Below are 15,323 nucleotides of genomic sequence, written 5' to 3'. Positions count from 1 at the left end.
TAGACCTGTTTTTTGTAAATAAGAAAAATAGTCGAATACCAAACAATACTATTCTTGGTTGTGAGAAAATTAAATATTGTATTCAAATTAAAGAGAACGTTCTGTTAATATATGGTGACTTCTATGATTAGTCACGCCACACGTCACATTTTTACAATATTCACTTTTTTCTATATAATTCAGTATTTCTTTCAGATGCAAATTTCTAATTGTAATAATTCAAGGGAAATTATAATGCATAGTATTTCTGTCTGAAATCTAATAAAATCCAAGCTACAGTATTATAAAGAATATACAAAACACCTATAAAAATAAAAATAAGTTTTTTTTTTCAATATAAATGGCCGCGTAAAGTTAATAAAACTTGTCTTTGTACATATGTCTGCTGAAGTAAAAAAAAAAAAAAAATCCAATGAAGTTACGCATAAGGCGCTGTGGAAGAGTTTCTCTGTCCTCTTTGGCCAGTTACATTTTCTTCGTCATTGGTGCATCCGGGTACTTTCGGTTTTTTGATTGACAGTTGCCATGGCAACAAGCGAGCGCATCGCCATTTTGTCAGGAGGTTTTTTTTTTTCTCCCCCCCCCCCCCCTTCCAGCTTCAGTCTTTTTCAAATGTTTCTCCCTTCCCGCCGGAATAATGCTGTCAGTGGATATACATTTGACGTTTTCGGATAACGAGATGCGTCTAATGGATCGAGTGAAGAAAATCAAGAGGCCGACGTTTTAACGCGGTAGAAATAATTAGGCGGCGCCGCCACGAAAGTCGGCTTGTCCGCGTCTGTGGTCCACCGGGCCGGTTCACTGCGCAGGTTTGGACCGCGCGCCATTTTGTGAAAATTGACACAAAATTCCAAAGCGGAATTACCGGAGGACGCGGTGTCTGTTTTGGCTTTCAAACACGCCGAATCCACCGTCGCCGTCGCGCCGCTCGAGGAGGTCGACGCGAATTTGACAAAAGACTGCGTAAAAATCGCTTTGACGTAGCATTTATTTAGCGGCGGGGGCTAACGATTGTTAGCTCGAGGCTAGCCCGGGACGGGTCGCTAACGTTAGCCGCGTTCATTTTGTCAACTAGCACTAGCCCGATTCGCTAAAGCTTAGCCACTAACTTATGCGTGCTAGTCAACGCTAGCATGTTGCTAGTCATCAGCTGATAGTAACGTTCCTCCCGATCGTCGATCCCCCGTCCAAAATGGAGTGTTTATTAGAGCTGCCTGGCAAATAATTGTCATATTTGCCCGTCGGAAGACGGACGCCGGATTGGATTTAACGTGATCATTCCTCGCTAACCGTGCAAAGGGAGGGGAGAATCTCAAGCTGGATAAGTTTCCTCATCATACAGGTTATTGGACTTTAAATGAAGATCGTGCCATCAGAGGTGAGCGGCTACTACATTTATTTGGTTTTTCTTTTAAGCGGAATGCAGCCTTGTGCTTCGTGCCGATTGTTTTGTATGTATAAATCAAAATCGATGATGGAGCTGTGAACGGTAGCTCAACCGCGGTACATGGCGGGGCTAGCTAACCTATTAGTGGGGCTGAAAGTCGAAGTGTTAAATGAGGACTATTTTCCATTTCGAAGGCGTTCTAAAAAAAAGGGGGGCGGCCGTGTGTGGAGAGTCATGCTGGTACCGCTAACATTAACCCTGCGGTATTACAGTGTCATTGTGCGATCGGGCTTTTTATAACACACACGCACGTCTTTATTTCAAACCTGGATTGGTTGAATTCTATACATATGTGTGTGAGAGCTCGTCTAGCCTTCATGTTGCTAATGCCCGAGAGCTAATTCAACGAAGCCCTTGGCTAATGGTTAACGTTGACTTGTTGACGAACCAGCTGAGTGGGCCCCAACAACCCGCTGGCTCAATTGAGCACAGCGTCACTAGCTAAAGCCTTCCTTTCCACCACCGATGGATGGATGGATCGCATCGGATCGCTAGACGAAACCCCTCGGAAGGACGATATGCGTTTACGGGGGACCAGAATAGCACTGAATATGCGTTCTAATAATTTCCAGCCATGACGAAATTCGCCCCTTCGTCTGTAAGTACACCGCTACCCACAGCCGCGGTCCTTATTACATATATAGATGGATATAAGATTTTGGAATGCAGTCTGATGGGGGGGCCTATTATAGAGGTCACTAATATGATATCATGATTTTATATATATATATATATATATATATATATATATATATATATATATATATATATATATATATATATATATATATATATATATATAGTGCACCTTCAAGGCCTCTGTGGATTGTTGAGACAGAAAAGGAACTGTTCAGATGCAGCCAGTCCTGAACAGATATATCAAGATAATTTCCACCCCAAAAAATGAAGCAGTGTGCTACTATTTTGTTGACGGAATGTAGTGTCAAAACCAAACAATCTGTGTGATTGTATCTACATGTCCATACAAACAAGAAAATCGACTCTGCAGACTTTTATATCTCCAAAGTAGACTTTTTAAAGTTTGAACTCAACTCGTTGGACATCCTACAACCCATAGACAGACTTAAACCAACTAAAACTAGAAGAGGAAGTCTCATTAAAAAAAAAAAAAACTAGTGATAATAATGTGCTTTTATTCCTTGTAGTTGGTTGTCTGCTGGACTCTCCTGCCAGGATGATATGACATTTTTGCACAAGATGCATCCAGGTTAGCGGTTGTTGTGTGTTTACATTTCTCTCTATATCTTCTTCTACTAAATGGGAAGCGGTGAAGTTAAGTTCCTCCCTGTCGCGGTGCTCTTCTCCAAATTTGCATCACGCTGTTATGTGGGACAAAGATGCAGCGCAGTTGAACTTTTCAGTGCTTTAGGTGATTACCTGGAGTGTTTTTTTTTTTTTTTAAAGCTAGCAAATGAAAGCTAACATGTCGAAGAATTGCAAAGAAATGTTCCTGGGCGTTCTATTTCAACCAGGTCGTCATGTATGTATTTATAAGTGGAGCAGAAGGGATCTTGTGTTACACCTTGTGTGCGCCTTTAAATACAGCCTTTGCCTGCGCGCTCTCGTCTTGCCGTCCGTCGCCTGCCTGCCTGCCTGCCTTTATTGCTTGTCGCTGGCCGTGTATTTTGAGGCGCTCCCCGGGCTGGCTCAGCTTTCCAACGCTCTCGTCGCGAGTGTAGCTTTTGGGGCTGTGCGGCGATTTTGCCGTCAGCCTCTCGTGTCGAAAGCGGCGTCTAAGTATGCCAAAGTTCAATTTGATTTCTTGTTTATTTCTTGTTTTCTCATTGGAAAATGGGAGCCGCTCTGCCCTGGCAACAAAAGTAGGCTATTTGCATACCGCCTTGTGATTGGCCTGTGCGTTGATGGGCTTGCCAAATCACGCTGTATCTCTGTGGTGATAGGCTATGCTAATTAGGTGCTGTTGCTGGGATTCTGAATAGTGGTTACTGTGTAGCGCTGCTGAATTGTGTTGTGTGCTGAGAGATGCTGATAGCTCAACGTGCTATTTCATATTTTTTTCCCCCCATTCCTTCTGCCTTAAAATGAAGGATGATTCACTGTACAGTATGCCGGGCCTTTCTTTTCACCCCTTTTTACTCTGCAGCCTGCTCATGCGCTGCCCTTTTTTCTCCTTGCATCTTACTCATGGCAACCAATAGGATTTATTTCACTCGTTCAATTCTACGCTTTAAAAGCAACGTGTTAATATTGTCGCATATATTACATTCTACTGCTATCGTCCTCCCATTTTGTCAGCAAATCTGCCACTTCGGCTGTATCACACTGATCATTTCAATACACGCGTAAATATTGCGTACATTTCATTCTTGCACGTTTTTCCCCTCATTTAATAGCACACGTGCAAATCTATGCTTACCTGTTGGAAAAGCAAATGAGTTGATCTATGAATACAGGGCACATTGTCCTGTATGTGGTGTGTGAAAAGTAAATACGACCCCTCTGCATCGTAACGACACATTGTCATGATTAGTCTCTTTGTTTTGATGGTATACCTCGCCGGCGCGGCGACTCAAGGCAAGGTGCTAATGTCTTGCAGGAGGAGAGACTTCAGCATGCAAACCTTCGTCTGTCCGGCTTGCGCCCTCTTTTTCTTTACACACTGCTGGTCTTCAGATGGCTGCTCCAATGCCCCATACGCACCAGCAGTACAGTGAGCGCCACCAGCCAAGCACTGACCAATCTGTTACGGTCTTACCGTACAGCGACCAGACGACACAGCTCACTGCCAATCAGGTACAGGGACACATCCCAAGTAGCTCCAAAGCGCCGCGTAATAACCGTGGCGCTTGAATTGTCCACCAAAGGACAAACATGTCATTTATGATCTGTTATGTAACATTTTTTTGATACTTCAGAGGCACATGCCCCAGTGCTTTCGTGACCCAACTTCAGCTCCCCTGAGGAAGCTCTCCATTGACCTTATCAAAACATACAAACACATCAATGAGGTCAGTCGGAGCATTCGGAAGCAATGACATGAATCCCAAATTGTTTTTTTTTTTCCCCCCCTCCCCTAAACTTTGTTTTTCTTTCTCCCTTCAGGTGTATTATGCAAAAAAGAAGCGGCGGCACCAACAGGGTCAGGGCGAAGACTCCAGTCACAAAAAAGAAAGGAAGGTCTTCAATGATGGCTATGACGATGATAACTATGACTACATCGTCAAGAATGGGGAGAAGTGGATGGACCGATATGAGATTGATTCCTTGATAGGAAAAGGATCATTTGGACAGGTGGGTACTGCTGCGACGTGTTTGTTAGCTAAGCGTAAATCATCAATATTTTAACTGTCGTCATTTAATTCAAACTTTGAACGTCTTCCTTTTTTTTAGGTTGTGAAAGCATACGACCGAGCGGAGCAGGAATGGGTTGCAATTAAGATCATCAAGAACAAGAAAGCTTTCCTCAATCAAGCCCAGATTGAAGTGCGCCTCCTAGAGCTTATGAATAAACATGACACCGAGATGAAATACTACATCGGTAAATAAACACTCGCTTCCAATCCGTTCAGTCACACAATCCAAATTTTTGTAACGCCCGGACGCAACCGTCTCTTTCCCACAGTTCACCTGAAGCGGCACTTCATGTTTCGGAACCACCTCTGCCTCGTGTTTGAGATGCTTTCATATAACCTGTACGACCTGCTCCGAAATACCAACTTCCGCGGCGTCTCGCTCAACCTCACCCGGAAGTTCGCTCAGCAGCTATGCACGGCGCTGCTGTTCCTGGCCACGCCCGAGCTCAGCATCATCCACTGTGACCTGAAGCCCGAGAACATCCTGCTGTGCAACCCGAAGAGGAGTGCCATCAAAATAGTGGACTTTGGCAGCTCGTGCCAGCTGGGACAACGGGTACCTAATGCTCTTTGTCAAGACCGCGTGCAGGATTCCAAATGTATTCAAAGTGCTAATTAGTTTTCTTTGTCCGTGCAGATATACCAGTATATCCAAAGTCGCTTCTACCGCTCCCCAGAGGTGCTTCTGGGAATGCCCTACGACCTGGCCATCGACATGTGGTCCTTGGGTTGCATCTTGGTGGAGATGCATACAGGAGAGCCTCTCTTCAGTGGAGCCAATGAGGTACACGGAAGACCATCATCCAACAGATCATGTCCCCATGCCCATTGTTTTGTTACGTGGGTCAATATCGCCATACCTGCACACCTTTTGTCATTATGAAAATGCGGTGGGACATTTAAATTTTAAAGTCTCCTTTTATGGGCAGTAGTCACAGGCAGATGCAGAAGTCTCTTCCTTTGTGACTCTTTTTAATTGGATGTATGTGATTTTTGACAATTTGTTTGATAAGCCACTCGCAATTTACATGTGGAAGTTGTCCAGGCCTATCTTGAAATGTGTTGAACCTGATTTGTGATGTCTTTCTCAGGTGGACCAGATGAACAAAATAGTGGAGGTTCTCGGCATCCCACCTAATCACATAATGGACCTAGCCCCAAAAGCCAGGAAGTTCTTTGAGAAGCTTTCAGATGGTACATGGAGTGTTAAAAAGACCAAAGATGGCAAAAGGGTAAGCGGTGATCTTTACGCCATTTCTGAATCCACCAAATAAACTGGAAAAAGATAGGTAACTGTATTTTGTTTTTCTTTTCATCGCAGTATAAACCTCCAGCTTCGCGGAAGCTCCACTCCATCCTGGGCGTGGAGACCGGGGGTCCGGGTGGGCGGCGGGCAGGCGAGTCTGGCCACGCTGTCGCCGACTACTTGAAGTTCAAGGACCTGATCCTGCGGATGCTGGACTATGACCCCAAGAGCCGCATCCAGCCCTACTATGCCCTGCAGCACAGCTTCTTCAAGAAGACGGCGGATGAGGGGACCAATACGAGCAGCAGCGTGTCAACCAGCCCCGCCTTGGAGCAGTCCCAGTCTTCGGGGACCACCTCCAGCACCTCCTCCAGTTCAGGTACATGACTCTTGAGAACATTGGAGAGCATTTGTTTAGGCGGTACTGCTGTAACACTTTTGATGGCTTCTTTAGGAGGCTCCTCTGGAACAAGCACCAGTGGCAGAGCGAGATCAGACCCCACCCATCACCACTTACACAGTGGAGGACATTTTGGCACTGCCATGCCAGCCATCGATGGAGACAGCCTCTGCCCACAGGTCATACTACATTCTACTACATTCCGATATTGATTGGATTTGAGTAAGGGTTCAGCGCCAATCAATTAGATGTATTTAACTCTTAAGCCGACGTAGCACTTATTTTTTTGAAACGGAGCATCACATGACGCTATCAATCTTTGCCAGCAGGCTCGACAGCCTTACCCGCCTCCGCTGGTGTGGGGAGGCGGCGTCGTACCGGAGTCAGTCACCGGCGAGACCCACCCAGTCCAGGAGACCACCTTCCACGTCCCCCCCCAGCACCCGAAGGCCCTGCATCCCCACTCGCACGCTCATCACCACCACCACGGGCCCATGATGGCCACGCGGCCGCGCCCGCGCCACTACACCTCCCCGACGCACAGCTCGTCGACCCAGGACTCCATGGAGGTGGTCCACGGCCATCTGTCCATGACCTCCCTGTCTTCCTCTGCCTCCTCTTCCTCGACATCTTCCTCTTCCACCGGGAACCACGGCAACCAGGCCTACCAGCTCCGCCATTTGCCCGCCGGAGCGCTCGACTTTGGTCAGAACGGCGGGCTGAGCATGGGGCTAGGTGCCTTCTCGAACCCACGGCAGGAGACCGGCATGGCTGCGCACCCTGCTTTCTCCATGGGCACGAACACGGGGCCTGGCCACTACCTAGCCGAGGGCCACCTGAGCATGAGGCAGGGCATGGACCGGGAGGAGTCTCCAATGACTGGAGTGTGTGTGCAGCAGAGTTCCATGGCCAGCTCGTGACTGCGCTGACATTTTTGGCTGTGTGTTCCCCCCTGTGCGTCATTTTTAAGGTGGTGTTTTTTACTACAAGGTGTGTTGAGAATCAAAGCTGCTCACGTCAGAAGGGAGATATCACTGAACCGCTACTACAGAGAAAAAAAACAAAACAAACAACAAACCCTTTGTTAAGAAGAAGAAGAAGTATATATGTAATTGTCATCCGATTTTTTCTTTTGCGACCATTAGGCACAAAGTAATACTGCGGAATAACCATAGTGAGATTGAGACATCCATTTGACCATTTCACCACCGTACGGTATTTTGTGGCAAGGAGGAGCATTTCACGCAAAGTTTAGGCCGCCAAATGCTTGCCTGACATTACTGTTCCACTGGTTTGTCATTATTTCGCCCCCCACCCCACCCCACCCCCCCTCAAGCAAAATGTCACACAAAGAAGCTGCTTGTAAATCCTGTAGCTTGACGAGGAGGGCGAGTGTTTTTTGCGGTGATATTTCTTGTCGGTGGCTAAGTCGGTGTTGTGTAACTCGACATGACAGCGGAGTTCCCTATAAGCGTGTGCTGGCCAGGCGCGGGCGGATACGGGCGGATCCAGATGCCGAGCGGGTCGGCAATGGGGGAGGCGCCCGCTCCTCGCGCCAAGACGCCCCGAGCTCCCACCCCCCACGAAAAGCGGCGGCGCGAGCTCCGACGACACGAGCGCAGCGGAAGGAATACAGTCGGTGGCTGGTTCGAGATAAACCCTTGGCCTTATGACTCATGGACTTGGACTGGGGATGGAGCTGGACATTATCATTTTGAATTAAGATGGCTTTTCTCTATTTTTCTCTCTAGACAGCCCTTAATTCTTGAAAACATTTTAGAAGAAAAAAAAGGTAAATAAGAATGGTAATTTGAGGCCTTTATCGACAAAGATTTCTTCTTCAGCAGGGCCCCACATAACAGGGTCTTATTGTACACAACAACCTCCTAAACATGACTTCCTTAAAAAAAATCTTAGTCACCGGTTAAGGCTTTTTTCAGTGGAAAGAACTTATCCCAGAGTCGCCCTTTTTTTTTTTTTTTTTAAATTTGTTTTTTGTTTTGTTTTGTTTTTGCATGTAGTTCCTCATCAGAACCACCTGCACAAGTCTCTCCATCCCCCCCCCCCAAAAAAACATGGAAACTGAAGAAAAAAACAAAACAAGAGTTAAGTGACTGCCTTTTTTCGTCCTCAAATTATGCTGTGAATTTTACACAAATTTATTTTCCCTTTGGATATGTTTTTATACCAAAGCAGTTGTTTTATAGCATAATAGGTGTCTGTAACCAATAATGTAGCAGTTCACCACGCGTTGACATCTTATGAGGGCGTCAACACAAACAGCTCCTATATATGTATATTTATATATATATATATATATATGGGCTGCTCGATTATGGATAAAATCATAATCACGATTATTTGTTTAATATTAAAATTACGATTATTTACATGACTGTTTTTTTAAATTGGAACAGCGTTTATTGAACATGTTTGTAACAGTATTTATTGAACATGTTTTAAAAGAAGAACACACTCTCCTCCTGTTAGAATATGGCCTGGATCCACACCCACGGGGGCGTAGCAGTTGCATACGCGTCCCGGAAACCCCAAATAATAATTTTCAAGTATATGAATTCTGAAATCGTCTGAAGCCTCAAGCGTAATCATGATTTAAATTTGATTAATTGAGCAGCCCACATATATATATATATATATATATATATATATATATATATATATATATATAAAATACACATTAGCAAAACTGGAGAGCGTTGTTCAGGCTATTATTGTGTACACTTTGACCACATTTGTTTGCCACCTTTTACCAAAACCTGCTTCCATAATTGGTAGATTATTTTGGGAGTCTTTTAAAGATTTAAAAAAAAAAAAGTTGCTATGTTTATAGAATCTGGTAGTTACTCTGCAGGCTCCGGAGTAGCAAGATAGCTGATGGTGGTTTAAGAAAATTCTACAAAGAAAAAAAAAAAAAAAAAGAGACTAATGCGTTCTATTTCTGTTTTTCTTTTTTTTTTTTTTCTTTTTCCCCATTTTTTTTTTTTTTTTTGCCCCATCCTACATACTATTTCAAAGGGTTTTTGCTGCCTTTCATACATTTGGTCAACTTGGCTTGGATAATTGTGTTGAGTGGTCTAATGTTGTAGTTGGTAAAGGGCACATCCCCTTGATTGTTGTCTTGTTCAAAGGGACGCCCGCCATCTCATGTTTTTGCCTGGGCAGACACGCATGTCCTCAAAACATAACTTTTTTATTTTTCTTTCACTTTTTTTTCCTTTTACATCAGGGATTTTGAAGTGCTTTCTTTCTTCCTTTTTCTTTTTCCCCCTTTCTTCCGTTTGCTCATTTTGACCAGCTTTGAAATTAGAGAGGAGACAACCTGCCCACGGCCACCCGTCCAAACGGACGACAGGCCGCTCACACGTATACGCTCGAACGAAAACATACATACGTCATACCGTTGTGACATTTTCGAAGGAAAAAAAAACAAAACCCATATGCCAAATCACGCTCCCATTAAACACCAAATATAAAGCTACCTATATTGAGACTGGGGGGGGGGGGTCTATCTGGATGTCAAGGTTAATTGCAAATTTGCAATCATTTTTGTTCACACCCTCGCCGAATTTGAGATCTTTCGACACGTCGGTCGGCCGTTTTGATCGCTGCCGGCGCTCGTACTGGTACTAAACATTCCAAAAATAAAGAGTGAAAAAGACAAAAAAATTGACTGCAGTGACTCGTAAGTGTGCGCCTATATTTCCGATCATGCTGATTGACCTCTTATTTAGAGCAGTTGTCATGAAATGCAGCCCCTTTTTAATAGTTGAAATAGAATTTATGTATATATTTATATTTTTTTAATAAAGGAAGTATAGAACTCACTACCTTGCTCCTGCTGGTATGTTGATTATGTTTGTCAAATTGGGTGACCATTCATTGGGGCAGGAACTCCTGTTTTTTCTTAGTGGCAAAAACTTGACTGCATCAGGACAACACTATGAGGTAGGGTTTGAATCAAACAGGGAACGCTAGATCTTCAAACCTTAATAATTTTCACAGGGTATATTGTAAGTGCATGTACATCACAAACCTTACTTTTTGGTTCTATGAGAAGCACATGGTTGGTGAGTTAAAAAAAAGAAATATATATATACATATATATGTATATATATATTTTCAAAAATGAGATAAGGTTCTATCTTTCAAACGCCTGTTCCGTTTGTGGGTTGGACACAAACATTCTTGTTGACATATCTGAACACCCAGCAGAAGTGGAAATCCTCTTTATTTAATTTGGATTGATCCTTGTTTTCTCCATTTTATACTTCACTTTTTTTTCCACTCTTCTCTTTTTTTTTGTACATGCAACATGCACTATAGAATTGAACAGCATGGGGGAAAAGGATAAGTCCATGTATCCACAGATTGTAAGATCTAGTCAAGACTTTGCTGTGTTTATGACAATGCCCTTTGTATTATATTAAGACAGTCTTATGTATGATATATAAAAAGAAGTTAATTGAAATGCTCCGTGTCTCTTCTTTGATTCTCATTCACAAAGCTGTCTCATTTACAACTTATACTGTAAAGATCCGAAGTTTGCCATTGAAGCTATTTTATTGTCATGCAAACCCGCGATTTGTTGTAATTGTTCATATACATATATTCGGCGTACGTAAAATTTTTGCGAATTCTACATCAATTTCATCAAACAAGAATGTACGTTGATCGACGACTTGGCTCGTTGGTCTAGGGGTATGATTCTCGCTTCGGGTGCGAGAGGTCCCGGGTTCAAATCCCGGACGAGCCCGTTTTAGATTTTGCACGTACGTTACATCCGTTTCAAAGTTAATGCCGAATCCTATGTGTAAAAGGAGATTTTAGCTTTAATGAAAAAAAAAAAGCACTTCCGTAAATTGCTTTGTGGCTCTTTGTTTTGTTCTGAGATGACGTTCTAATACCCGGATGTCTAGTATTACTGTAAAAAAAGTGCTTATGTAATTAAACAACTCGCATAGTGTCGGCAAAAGTAAGGGCTCGTCCGGGATTTGAACCCGGGACCTCTCGCACCCTAAGCGAGAATCATACCCCTAGACCAACGAGCCACATATAGGGTCGGGCCCACATTTATAATTTAAATGTAATATCAGTCTGCTGCGCTTTGGTTCTGAATTGTCTCTTCATGTATTTATCCAAAGAATCAAACTCAAAGACAAACGTGTACGTCATCACACGTCACTGTCAAATCGCTGGCAACAGCGAGAAAACCCTGTGATCTCTGACGTAGCAATTACGTCAAGCAGAAGAGGACTCGGGTTTATTGTGATTGGTCAACGTCTTGTAGACTCAACCAATGACTGACGCTCTTGTATGTCTCAATCCAATCAATAGCCGGAGTGCTGCGTCCAGCGGAGGGATTGCCGCTCGCGCTTCTCGCTTTTCAACAACCGTCAAATGACCATTTTTGAACTATTGCATGATTGTTGTACTCGGTCCTCCAAGACGCAGTTAGGCGCAGTTTGTCTGGTTTGACAAATGTAACTTTCTGAACGAAACGATTTTTAAAAGGGTGACTTAAGTCAGTCAAACGTAGTACTGTTAGCCGAGTTAGCTAACGAATTAGCTTGAAACATGCCGAATTTTTGCGCGGCCCCAAACTGTACACGGAAGAGCACACAGTCGGATTTGGCTTTTTTTCGCTTTCCAAGAGACCCTGGAAGGTAAGCTATAATATTTTATACCGATATACAGTAGCAAATATGGGCATCGAAGCACAACTCACGCTTGCAAACCATTTTAATTTACATACTCATGTGTTGTCATAATTACAACTTTCTGCACACGATAGGGTTAGCCAAAAGTAAAAAAGCTAAAAACCCTTCATTCCACGACATTTTTATTATTGTCCCCCCACCATTTTCTAACCTTGTAACGTTTAATGTTGGAACGCAGTAATCCAAGAATATATTGTAATGTCAACAAATGTGAGTCCTGTGTGTTTGCAGATGTCGAATTTGGGTAGAAAACTGTCGCAGAGCGGACTTGGAGGCCAAAACGGCCGATCAGTTGAACAAACATTACCGATTGTGTGCCAAACATTTCGACCCGGCCCTGGTGTACAAAACAGTAAGTACCTCATTCATGTGCTTACATGAATGCTCGTGTTTGCTTCTAATGTTTAGAAAGAAAAGGTACTTGTGACATTTTCTCAGTCAATTCTCAATAGTAAAAGAGTTTCAAGTTCTTTTAACACCTTGGCTCATTAGTATGTTTGTGTCAGAGCCCTTACAGGACGGTGTTGAAGGATACGGCCATTCCCACCATCTTCGATCTGACCAGCCACTTGACGAATCCTCGCGTCAAACACCGCAAGCAGATCAAAGAACTTGTGAGGGAGCTGGCCAATATGTTTTTAAGGGTATCTTCTGTTCGGTAATCTCCTTATTCTGTCATCTTTTTGTTGTAGACGGAGGAGGACCTAAAACGAATGAAAGAACGAAGATGTAAGTAAATTAGGGCTGAATCTAAACCATCATTCAGCCCTGCCAAACACGCATTGTGCCATTTTGAAAAAGTCACTCCCAAAAACCTGATCAGTGCTAACCAGTTGACCACCAAGCAAATTTATCCTGTCTTCACTCCCTAGTGGCATCATCTGCTGAAAAGTCCCAAAAAGACGCGGCCGCCGAAGAGCCGATCGCAGATGAACCGCAGATGTCTGCAGAGGAGAAGCAGCTGCGGGATTACCTGCGCTCCCTATTTGAAGTGATCCTGATGCTGGCCAAACAGTGCATCCCCTTGGAGTCCTTCAAAGGCCTGGACGGCGACGACGCGCCCAATAACTTCCAGGCGCTGTTGGAGTATCGCATGCACGCGGGCGACGAGGCCCTGAGGAAGCGCTTCGAAGCCACGGCTGTGAACAGCGAGTTCCTCACCTCGGCGCAGCTCTCTCAACTGCTGGACGTGTGCGAGAACACGGTGCGGGAAGAGGTGTTGATGGAGGCCAGGGAGGGACGTTTCTTCTCGCTGGTCACCGACGACTTGGTGGACTTTTGCGGCGACAAGCACCTGCCGCTCTTCCTTCGCTTCGTCAACCAGCACAACGTCCTGCGCGAAGAGTTTTTGGACTTTGTGCCGTTCGACGGTGACGAGCAGGCGCTGGTGGAGCGTCTGGAGGCGCAGCTGACTGAACGCTGGGGGCTCATTATGGAAGATTGCCGCGGGCAGGCGCACAAGGTGACCGGGGCGTCGGCCACCAAGATGAAGGCGGTGGCCGTGCACCTGATGGAGAAGTACCCTTTGGCCCTCTACATGCCCTGCTCGCGCATGGCGCTCAACATCCACCTGGCCAACAGTCTGCCCTTCCCCAACGTGCAGGTGCTCATGGAGACACTCAGGAGGTTGGCTTCCTTCTTCAAGAGCGCTGCGACGCATGCTGTGCTGACCGCCCGCATCTCGGCTCACTACCAGAAAAGCGACGAAAAGGTGGCGGCGCTCCATCAGGCCTGCGGCCACGGCTGGACCGAGCGACACAACGTCTTTGACGTGCTCCTCGACATCCTGCCGCCGCTCATCGCCTGCTTGGACGTCATCCACAAGAATGACGACGGCGCCTTTGAAAGCGAGGTGGCGGCCGACGCGTACTCCCTCGCCGAGACCCTGGCAGACTTTGAGATGGTGATGACCGCCGTGGTCCTGAAAAGCGTCCTCACCTTCACGCGGGCGTTCGGCCGGAACCTCCAAGGCGAGACTCTGGACGCCTTCTGCGCCGCAAACAGCCTGACGGCCGTTATGCACTCGCTCGTGGAGGTCAACGACAACATCGACGTGTACCACGAGTTCTGGTACGAGGAGGCGACAAACATGGCCACCTCCATGGAGATCCCGGTGCGCGTGCCCAGGCTCTTTGTTCAGCGGCAGCGCGCCGCCGACATGGGCGACATCCAGGCGGAGGCCTACTTCCGCGAGTACGTCACGCTGCCCATCATCCAGAGCGTCATGCAGGAAGTGGAGGAAATGTTCTCCGAGGTCAACCTCAAAGTCCTCAAGTGCCTGTCGCTGGTGCCCGCCATCATGGGCCAGATGAAGTTCAACACCAGCGAGGAGAACTCGGCCGACGCGTACCGCGCCGACCTGCCCAGACCCGAGACGCTGGCGGCCGAGCTACACTGCTGGCGCATCAAGTGGAAGCACCGCGGCAAGGAGGTGCGCCTGCCCACCACCATCCACGAGACCCTGCAGCTGCCCGACATCAAGTTCTTCCCCAACGTCAACGCTTTCCTCAAGGTGCTCTCCACGCTCCCCGTGCTTCGGATGGAAGAGCAGCAGAGCGCCACCGCCGGCGAGCGGCTGCGGGCGTACCTGGACGCCGTGCCCGCCAAGCTCTGGAACCGCAGCCTCGCCGTGCTCAACGTCAATGGCCACGTCAAGCCCGACTTGGACGTCATGGTGGACAAATACTGCAGACTCTACCCCGAGGACGAGCCTGAGATGGAGGCGGAGCCCGAGGAGGAGACGGCGGCCGCCAAATGAGCCTCATCCTCCATTTTGTTTCTGGACTTAAACATCATTTTTTTTGTATGACCCCTCTGGTGGTCAGTTCATACAAGTACGGAAAAAAATCGACATTGTCCGTTGCCATGATTTGAATTTGTGACTTTATTGCTGTCGAAAAGCAGGGAGACCACAAGAAGGTGCTGCTGCACCAATTACACACTTGCCTGCCAGTTTGTTAGGTACAGAAAACTAAGGCATTTGTTTTGTGTATTACACGTTTTTGTGATATGGGCACCACATTTCCCTAACGATCAATTAAGTTTGATCGTTTTAGTATTGTTATATATGAAAAAAAGATGTTTCTCAATAAACTCTGGATTTCGGTCATTGCTGTGTCCTATTTTTATATTTTACCGTGGCATTAACTGTCCTTGG

The 15,323-nt window shown here is 45.8% G+C and overlaps 2 protein-coding genes and 2 non-coding genes across 6 annotated transcripts; 3 read left to right on the top strand and 1 right to left on the bottom strand.

Annotated features, from left to right (window-relative positions):
* The first annotated feature begins 569 nt into the window (after nt 1-569).
* dyrk1ab (dual-specificity tyrosine-(Y)-phosphorylation regulated kinase 1A, b) lies at nt 570-10,917 on the top strand. Of its 3 annotated transcripts, XM_049726907.2 has the most exons (12): nt 570-1,378; nt 2,614-2,675; nt 4,026-4,222; nt 4,345-4,437; nt 4,532-4,720; nt 4,820-4,967; nt 5,052-5,338; nt 5,420-5,566; nt 5,874-6,014; nt 6,104-6,407; nt 6,483-6,607; nt 6,758-10,917. In XM_049726907.2, exons 2-12 carry the CDS (start codon nt 2,648-2,650, stop codon nt 7,346-7,348), a joined length of 2,250 nt encoding a protein of 749 aa, XP_049582864.1. In that variant the 5' UTR covers nt 570-1,378; nt 2,614-2,647; the 3' UTR covers nt 7,349-10,917. The 3 variants fall into 3 exon arrangements, with proteins under 3 accessions (XP_049582864.1, XP_049582865.1, XP_049582863.1); XM_049726908.2 differs by lacking the exon at nt 2,614-2,675; XM_049726906.2 differs by lacking the exons at nt 570-1,378; nt 2,614-2,675 and adding an exon at nt 2,721-3,288.
* A 213-nt stretch (nt 10,918-11,130) lies between these two features.
* On the top strand, nt 11,131-11,202 carry trnap-cgg (transfer RNA proline (anticodon CGG)). The gene has a single exon. It is a non-coding gene; the product is annotated as a tRNA-Pro (tRNA).
* A 223-nt stretch (nt 11,203-11,425) lies between these two features.
* Nucleotides 11,426-11,497, bottom strand: trnap-agg (transfer RNA proline (anticodon AGG)). The gene has a single exon. It is a non-coding gene; the product is annotated as a tRNA-Pro (tRNA).
* Nucleotides 11,498-11,768: 271 nt separating this feature from the next.
* Nucleotides 11,769-15,275, top strand: thap12b (THAP domain containing 12b). Its single transcript, XM_049725530.2, has 5 exons — nt 11,769-12,112; nt 12,398-12,518; nt 12,673-12,780; nt 12,859-12,895; nt 13,039-15,275. The coding sequence occupies exons 1-5, from the start codon at nt 12,024-12,026 to the stop codon at nt 14,922-14,924; spliced, it is 2,241 nt and encodes a 746-aa protein (XP_049581487.1). The 5' UTR covers nt 11,769-12,023; the 3' UTR covers nt 14,925-15,275.
* Nucleotides 15,276-15,323: the final 48 nt, after the last annotated feature.

The sequence above is a fragment of the Syngnathus scovelli genome, chromosome 7 (assembly GCF_024217435.2).
Source record: "Syngnathus scovelli strain Florida chromosome 7, RoL_Ssco_1.2, whole genome shotgun sequence".
NCBI classification, from domain to species: domain Eukaryota; kingdom Metazoa; phylum Chordata; class Actinopteri; order Syngnathiformes; family Syngnathidae; genus Syngnathus; species Syngnathus scovelli.
This window is presented reverse-complemented; position numbering and strand designations above follow the sequence as displayed.

Bases quoted from the DNA above. Each gene is read 5' to 3' on its own strand.
- dyrk1ab (XM_049726906.2), top strand. From the start codon at position 2,880: ATGAAAGCTAACATGTCGAAGAATTGCAAAGAAATGTTCCTGGGCGTT. The intron at 4,968-5,051 runs GTAAATAAACAC...TCTTTCCCACAG, and splicing joins CGAGATGAAATACTACATCG to TTCACCTGAAGCGGCACTTC. The intron at 6,015-6,103 runs GTAAGCGGTGAT...TTTTCATCGCAG, and splicing joins AGACCAAAGATGGCAAAAGG to TATAAACCTCCAGCTTCGCG.
- thap12b (XM_049725530.2), top strand. From the start codon at position 12,024: ATGCCGAATTTTTGCGCGGCCCCAAACTGTACACGGAAGAGCACACAG. The intron at 12,519-12,672 runs GTAAGTACCTCA...TGTTTGTGTCAG, and splicing joins CGGCCCTGGTGTACAAAACA to AGCCCTTACAGGACGGTGTT. The intron at 12,896-13,038 runs GTAAGTAAATTA...TTCACTCCCTAG, and splicing joins ACGAATGAAAGAACGAAGAT to TGGCATCATCTGCTGAAAAG.